Below are 8,552 nucleotides of genomic sequence, written 5' to 3'. Positions count from 1 at the left end.
TCAAAATGGTCATTGAAAACATTTCATCTGTCCTACTGTAGTGGGAGAATTTGCTTTTCTTCATTCTTTTGTGTATGATACGCATACATACACGTATATCTTGAACAATGATTACACACCCATGTCATGCTAAACGTGATCTTTTAATGTCGGTGAGCAAACTGGCATAGCAGCATGAGCTGAGATGTGTTTTGCTGTATGCACGTAGCACGAGCGCCCTAAGATTGGTCTACTTTTGTGGGGACAGATACAGGGATACAAGGCACATGGCGAGTTTAGTTGTATAGCACATATCAACAACATTAAGAGCATTAAAGGAGCATTTCACCCCTGGAAGAACTTACAGTCACTCAATGTTAATAACATTTGTAGTAGATAACTAATTTTGAAATTGGCACCCTATGGCCAGAAAAATAACATAAGTCTGTGTGTTTGACTGGGGTTTGACTGGACTGCTGCATTACTACAATGACCATAATGCTTTGGGGCACTGCCCTTCCTTGTGGGGAGGGGAGGCTGCGTGGGGGTGTGATCTACATTGTAGTCAGGAAATAAGGTGAGATAAAGAGACTATGAGTCAAATGACTCATAGTCTCTGAGGATATGGATAAAAATCTAAAATTACAGATAAAACACAAAAAACACAACAGGATCATGTTTATGGGTCCTAGACCTAGATAAAAATAGGGGTTTGATGCAAAATCGTCGAAATGTCCCTTTAAGACTAACAAAGCGCTTGATAAAAGAACATGTGAATACCATTCGTTAATAAAGAGATAGACACTATGAATAAGTGAAAACCATGGCAACGACAACAACCACAACAATAGAATAACAGAGCAGCACAAGAATCAAAAACCTCAAAGGCTTTGATAAAGAAAGGAGAGTTGTAGCAGACCTGCATTTGCTCCAGATATGTGGTGCAGAAAAAAGTAAACGCTGCTTCTCCGTGTTTACTTTCAGTTCTAAGGGTCTTCCCAGATGACATGAGAGGTCTGGATGGTTCATGATCAGAGATGTATTTTGGCCCTAAACATTCAGTGCTCTATAGACTAGACACAGTATTGTGAAATCAATTCTTTGACAGAGAGGAAAGATCTGAGAACTGGAGTGATATGCATTCACCTCATTGGTATTAGTAAGGACTCAAGCAGCAGCGTACTGAATCAAATGCAGTCACCTGATCGATTTTTAGGGAGACTTGTAAAGTAAGAAGATGAATGCATGAACAAGTTTTTCCAAATCCTGCTGAGACATGAGTCGTTTAATCTTTGACCCGTATTCTTAAGGAGATAGCATGCTGACTTTGTAATTGTTCCAAAGGTTGTTGGAATTCAGGTCTGAGTCCATGACTACTACTTCTGGCTTGGGTTGTGGTTTTTAATAGCACTGACTGTTAATTGTTCTTCCTTGGCTCCAAAAACAATTACTTAAGGTTACTTCATACAGAGATACAGACAACCCTTGTTCTAGGTGGCTGGCCCCTTTTGGCGCCGTGTCATAAAAAACACTGACAAACCCTAACCCACACATAACAACCCACCCACACATAACACAAACATTGTTTTTCACAAACAGCACGCACGCACGCACGCACGCACGCACGCACGCACGCACGCACGCACGCACGCACGCACGCACGCACGCACGCACGCGCGCGCGCGCGCGCGCGCACGCGCACACACACACACACACACACACACACACACACACACACACACACACACACACACACACACACACACACACACACACACACACACACACACACACACACACACACACACACACACACACACACACAATCAGAAAGTCCAAGACAAAAGGAAGTCAGAATCAAACAGACACAGACTCTTTTTCAGTTTGGCTGAGCTTTCCTTCAGTTTGCCCTCCCATGTTGCACTGGACCTTCTCCGTTTGAAGCCTGACACCGTCGTATGACAGAGAATAAGCGTAACTCCATGTCCGCCGAAGCAACATGTTCAAACGTTTGTCATCTCGGAACCCATTGCAAAGCAGGGTTCAATCCTCAACGTCTGCTCTGGAATTAAATGAAAAAAGGTAAAAAAGAAACCAAAGGGAATTTGAAAGCCTTGGTGGAACCGTGCTCTATGAATATTTCATGACGCAAAACATGTTTGGCCAATTTACACTTTTTTCCCACGTCTGACAGTTCCATCAACAATCGACTGGGTGTATTCCATGCATAAATTAAATTTAAGGAGGTACCATTCTTTTTGTTTTCTCTCAACATCTGACACGCAGCGTGGGCTTGCTGGACCGCGGCTGGCAGCTCGCACACAACTTTGATTTTATCTGTTCCAGCATGCGAGAGAGCGTAGGGGAAGATGATACCAGTTGCTTCCCCCCCCCTGCAATGCTATATATAAACTTCAAAGCAATGGGGAACAACACATAATATGGAAATAAAATGCAGGATTCCTCTCAGGACTGGCGCTTGCTGCAGAATGTTTAAAAATTAAACGTGCTTGTCTCAGCCTTTACAAAGTGCCTGACAAATTATTAGTAGCAATGGTTAGAAGATGAAAGGCCCACCACTACAATCAGATGTTTTTAGTAATGCGGGGATGGAGTTTTGTTTTGTTGGTAAGGCATCACACACAGTACGCAGTACACAGGGACTCCTAGGGAGCACCTATAGCATCAGGATGACAAGTGCCTCTTTATAAAAACATCATGTTCTCTGATCAGGAAATGAAGAACGTTGCCATTATGAAGAATATCGGTAACACTTGCTATGCACCTCAGGTCTACAATGCGTTAAAAACATACTTATAATGAAGAGAATTGGTGCAGAGGCAAAGAAAGGAGGGGGCCCGAGTGTTGGTGTGGAGTAGTCCACTAGACTGCACCAATGTCCAACATTACATTTAAATAAAAAAAGGTATAACAAAAAGAACGCACAATACAAAGGTACTGAGCAGTATTAAAGTGTAAAGAGTGTCAAATGTGTCAAATGTTTTACCTTATAGATAGCGGTATTAATGTAAAAGAAACGTACACTCTATTTATATAATAAATTGAGAGAGCAAATATGAAAGTGATTGAACCAGACAGGTTCAACAATGGGGCATAAACTGTTTATTCGGTTCAGTTGTCGACTGCAGAACCTCTCAAGAACTGTTTGTGTATAACATGACATATATATTGTTCTGTGTATTTAGGAGTAGTATGGCTCTGTGAAGTTTCCCAGCATTGCCTATAGCAGAAATACAACTTTTCTTTGCCTGCACAAACCCTTTTAATTTGTCAGTCAGTGCAGAGAAGGCTTTGCTGTTCATGCCCATGACTGAGACGTCCAACTATTTCTTCTCTGTATGCATTTGTGCTGCATTTTGTCTTGCACTTGTGTTGTTTACCACTGGTGGAAAAAGTACTCCAATGTTTTACTTAAGTAAAAGTATCAATACCGCAATGTAGAAGTACTCTGTTACACGTAAAAGTCTGGAATTCAAAATGTACTTGAGTAAAAGTACAAAAGTAATGGTATTGGTATCAAAATGTACTAAGTACCAAAAATTAAAAGTACTAAAATGTTTGAAAATAATAAATAGTAGATCTACAAGCTCACAACGCATCATGATGCGACGCGTTGTGAGCTTGTAGATCGGCTATTTTCAAATAGCCTAGGTATAAAATAGGGCTAAAGTGGTTAATGTATGTTTTATAATGTAATCTGCAAAGTATCTAGTAATTACAGTTTTCAAATAGTTGTAGCGGAGCAAAGGTACAATATTTGCCTCTGAGATGTAGTGGAGTAGAAGTAAAAGTATAGACAATTGGAAATACTCTGCTCAGGTAAAAGTACCTAAACATTTTACTTAAGTACAGTAAATGTGTACTTAGTTACTTTACACCACTGTTGTTTACTCGCATAAAAGTTATACCTGAGTACATGCGCTCTCCGGTGTGTCTGCATGTGTGCTTGCAGGAGTCAGTGCATTCACTCTTAGTGTGCACACATTTTGACCAGACACGGTGAGCAATGAGCACAGCCTCAGGACCCTGGGAGTGAGTTTATCGAGGATCTATTTTCTCCCACACTCTTATGCTCTCGCCCAGACCAAGTCGGCTCTGATTTCCCCAGAGTCTGTTGGGCTGGCTCTGATATTCTTTAGCAAAAGTCTATCTCTCCAACAAAGCAATGGTCAAAAATCAAGACATGTTGGCTAAGCCGATCAACTCCCGGGGAACTCGGCGTGGCTGCGAGACAAAGCCGGGCCTCGGCCAATCAATAACCTGCTCAGCATTACTGTTTGGCCAACACATTTGTTTTTATCGATGGATGGAAAGGAGTGAAAATGTGGGATGCTAAACAAACAGTCGGGGTCGTTCATCTACATGATCTGTTCAATCAACCTATTCACCTCCTCTTGACTCCTTGCTTTAAACATCGCTCCTTGAACAACGTTTTAAATCACCTGTCAAACCGACGTATTGTTTGTTCGCTGTTGCTGCTTTTATTTTAATGATACAATCTTTATCTGTTTACCTCCAGCAGATGGTGCAAATTGACTGGAAGAGTTCCACAGAGTATTATACTCCCACTATTTACATAAGCCCACCGATCCTTAAATGAACCCGTACAGTAACGTGCAGTCGGTATAGCGGTGAGTTATGGCCTTCCACCTCAGCCAATTGAATCTCAAAATGTTTCAGGGCTTGCAGCCTTCCTCTATCATCCGGCTTGCAGCTGTTGGGAAACAGCTGTGGTACATTTTCTCATGGGCGACAGTCAATTATTATCGTATGAAAAAACAACATGTCTTGTTAGAGAAAGCATCATACCCCCATAACAAAGTCACCACAGTGCCCTACGTGCCTGTCTTAGATGCAAACAAACAACTATATTTGTTATACAGTATGGGAATTGCCGGCCATTGTTCAACAGCGGAAATGCTGGTAGCGCGGGCAATGGATCGCATTAACAGCACTTGTAAATCCTCCCACTGAAAGTAGCAGTTGAAAACAGATGGTTCACAGAACCCCCCCAAACCATGGTCTTATTTTTCCCAAAGTTTATTCTATTGTTAAACAATAACAACCAGAAAGTTCAGGCTTCTATCAAAATGAAGTTTTATTTGTTCAACCACACAGCATACAAATACAATAGAAAATATAATAATATATAATATAATATAGATAATAAATAAATAAACCTAACACCTTGAACCCTAGCATCGCTATATTCTGGGGGCGAACATTCGGTGAAAATGCAGTAGATAGATTTTCGGCGAAAATATTTTATGTAGATGTAAAAAGAAAAAAAAACACCAAGCACATGATGACAGGGTGGTCCGACCGTCATCACCATGGGTACCATCAGTGGTGTAAAGTAACTAAGTACATTTACTCAAGTACTGTACTTAAGTAGAGTAAGAGTATTTCCAATTGTCTATACTATTACTTCTACTCCACTACGCAAATGTTGTACTTTTACTCCACTACAACATGTAGATGTAAAAAAAAAAAAAAAAAGGAGGGGGCCTAGTACAAACCCCTAGGGGACTCCGGTCAACGGAGCATAACAGGGTGTAAGTGGTTAAATTACATTATACTAGAATAGGCACGTAAAATAGGCAATACATTCATCGGTCATAATACTGTAATCACTCTTCATCACAATTCAACTGACTGTCAGTGCATGTCCCCTCATAACCCTGAGCCCTCTGCAGTGGAGGAATGCAGTGATCAAGCTATCTATCTGCTCTCCTGCATGTTATCACGATGCTATCTGGGGACTACAGTGCAGTTTGTGTTCTCAATCAGGCCTCTGTCGTTCGTCTTGTCTTTATTGTGGCTTCTTTCTTCTGTTCAGACAAGTCATCTTCTGACTCTCGTCTCTCTTGATGCTTTGGACCGGAGAAAGGGGAGAGAGGGGGATTGGGATTAGGCCTAATGTGAAACATCTGGCAGTGTTGCACAATAACTCACTTGAACGTGCGACGGTGCAAACGACATGCGTATTTCACAATGGGATCGATGCATCGTGATCATTCAATCGTTTAATCAAGTAAAAAGCTGCATTCATTACTTATGTAACAATATAGCATTTTGTCCATGATATTCAATTCATCATAGGATATAAACTATATAATTAAGCTTTTTAAGAAAGAGAAAAACTTTTACATTACTCCAACACTGATACACAGTGAAATTGTTAGTTCATTTGTCCGTCTGTAACTCTGAGTGTGTACAAATGTAACCAAATGGACCCTTGAATGTTTGTTTATGCTGTTTTTATGGTTGTATGCTGTTTTTAGTCTGGGTCTTTTATGTTTTTAGATAGGCTTGATGTTTTATGTTTTTGTGTTACACTGCTAGTGACTGGGGGGAACGATATTTCATTCTTGTATGTATGTAAGTACATGGAGAGAGTGACAAATAAAGATTCATTCATTCATTCATTCATTCTTGCGTGTCCATTTGGTTACATTTGTGCACGCCCAGAGTTAAATGAACATTTTTCCGTGAGGAGACGGCAGTACGTGGTGAGTGTAACTTTTCTTACTTGTTCCAGCAGTGGAGAAAAGCCTTAGCGAGTTTCCCATCAGTATTCAGACATACTTTTTCTTCCTTGCTCCCCCCTGGCCTCTTTAATGTAACACTGCAAATCACAAAACACAAAAGTACCGCTTTAAATCCCACAAAGACACTGATTAATTATAACGGCAGCAGTAAAAGGTGAAAGGTAAACCACAGTAAAAAAAAATCCTCACTGTTAATTTCACTCAGAGAGTGTAAAGACAGAACCTTTGTACTTTCTCAGAGTAGCAAATGGGTAAATTAACACTGAGGATTTTGTGTGTGTGTGTGTGTGTGTGTGTGTGTGTGTGTGTGTGTGTGTGTGTGTGTGTGTGTGTGTGTGTGTGTGTGTGTGTGTGTGTGTGTGTGTGTGTGTGTGTGTGTGTGTGTGTGTGTGTGTGTGTGTGTGTGTGTGTGTGTGTGTGTGTGTGTGTGGTGTGTGTGACACTTACATGAGTTCAGTTTTATCACAGTTTGGTCCCTTCTCAATTACTTGGAAATCTGCAATGGCATCTGGAATGAACTTCATTGTTTTGGGGCATAGGCATCTGGCTCCAGGAATAAACTGGGCTGTAGAGAGACAGGTGTGAACATTATTATTAGTGAACATAACACTTATGGTACCAAGGGCACGTTTGATTTGTTTCTCGATTCGAGCATTCTGTACTGAATGGTTCTTGTACAGCTGTCATATAATATGGAGGGCAGCATTATAAGTGCGTTAACCACTTGAACCCATTTATACTTCGTTGACCATTCCCCAGAAGTCTGGACCCCTCTCTTTTTTCCCTCTACACCAAACTTTTCGCTGAAAGTAGCCAATCTACTGCATTGCATTTTACATTTAGTAAAATGCAATGCAGTATCTTTCTCTTTTTTTTTTATGTAGAAGCAAGTTTTTCTCACATTTTCCAGTTGTAAGATAAAAGGCATGTTCTTGACAGATTCTGACTAAGAGTGTCATGTTGTACATAAGCCTACTATTTGCTTTGTTAAAAACAATTGTCAAGAGCTTGCATGATTAACAGTCTAATGGTGACTTCAATGTAGACAAGATCATCGTTATCATGTAATATTAAGTTTAGCCACAATAAAATAAAGATTAAGATGAAAAGAAAGCTATATCAAAATAAAGCTTACCTTCATGGGACTTTATGAAAACTGCAAGAATGACCATGAGTAGAGCAGAAACTTTTGTTGCGAAGCCCATTGTTGTGCCGAAAATCAACAGATTCCTGAAGAGAGAAGTCCTTTTAGATCCACTGGAAATGTGAAGTGAAGTTTGATAGGATCTTCATTCTTTTTATACACAACAGCGTGGGTTTTCCCAAATTCCATGGCTTTTCCCAGCAGGCACGAGTCGTCAGCAATAACTTTCCATGCTCTGAGGAATGTGCATGGTCTGCCAGAGTGGGCGGAGAAAGTAAAGAGAAAGTGTTTCAGATAAACTAAGGGGATTTAGGGGAAAAGCATTAGGTGAATCAACTTCTACTAATGTTGAAATGATTCATGCAAAGTCAATGTATATAGGTCTGTCTTAAGCAGTGGTGTAAATTAACCAAGTACATTTACTCAAGTACTGTACTTAAGTACAATTTTGAGGTACTTTTACTTAATGGAGTATTTCCGATGTTCAATACTTTTACTTCTACTCCACTACATCTCAGAGGGAAATGTTGTACTTTTACTCCACTGCAATTATTTGAAAACTTTAGTTACTAGTTACTTTGCAGATATAAATGATTATATTATAACACATACATTAACCACTTTAGCCCTGTTTTATATATAGGCTGTTTGAAAATAGCCGATCTACAACGCGTTGTGAGCTTGTAGATCTGTTATTTTCAAACATTTTAGTAGTTTTACTTTTGGTACTTTTGTACTTTTACTCAAGTAATATTTTGAACACAGACCTTTTACTTGTAACAGAGTATTTCTACATTGCAGTATTGATGCTTTTACTAGAGTATAAAATGTGAGTACTTTTTCCTATTATCTAAAAT

General features: G+C 39.9%; 1 protein-coding gene across 1 annotated transcript; it reads right to left on the bottom strand.

The window, feature by feature from the left end:
* Positions 1-5,163: 5,163 nt before the first annotated feature.
* On the bottom strand, positions 5,164-7,864 carry cxcl18b (chemokine (C-X-C motif) ligand 18b). The gene is made up of 4 exons (XM_084080172.1): positions 7,687-7,864; positions 6,999-7,116; positions 6,533-6,628; positions 5,164-5,873 (listed from the first exon to the last, which is right to left on the bottom strand). The coding sequence occupies exons 1-4, from the start codon at positions 7,754-7,756 to the stop codon at positions 5,813-5,815; spliced, it is 345 nt and encodes a 114-aa protein (XP_083936298.1). The 5' UTR covers positions 7,757-7,864; the 3' UTR covers positions 5,164-5,812.
* Positions 7,865-8,552: the final 688 nt, after the last annotated feature.

This window comes from Gymnoscopelus microlampas (genome assembly GCF_963454915.1).
Source record: "Gymnoscopelus microlampas genome assembly, chromosome: 2".
Lineage (NCBI taxonomy): Eukaryota > Metazoa > Chordata > Actinopteri > Myctophiformes > Myctophidae > Gymnoscopelus > Gymnoscopelus microlampas.
The sequence above is the reverse complement of the archived record's forward strand: the minus strand, read 5'-3'. Positions and strand labels throughout refer to the sequence as shown.

Coding starts and splice junctions, on each gene's coding strand:
- cxcl18b (XM_084080172.1), bottom strand. CDS start 7,756: ATGGGCTTCGCAACAAAAGTTTCTGCTCTACTCATGGTCATTCTTGCA. Junction 6,629..6,998: donor TGTGATAAAACTGAACTCAT/GTAAGTGTCACA, acceptor TGTGATTTGCAG/TGTTACATTAAAGAGGCCAG. Junction 5,874..6,532: donor TTTCTCCACTGCTGGAACAA/GTAAGAAAAGTT, acceptor TCCGGTCCAAAG/CATCAAGAGAGACGAGAGTC.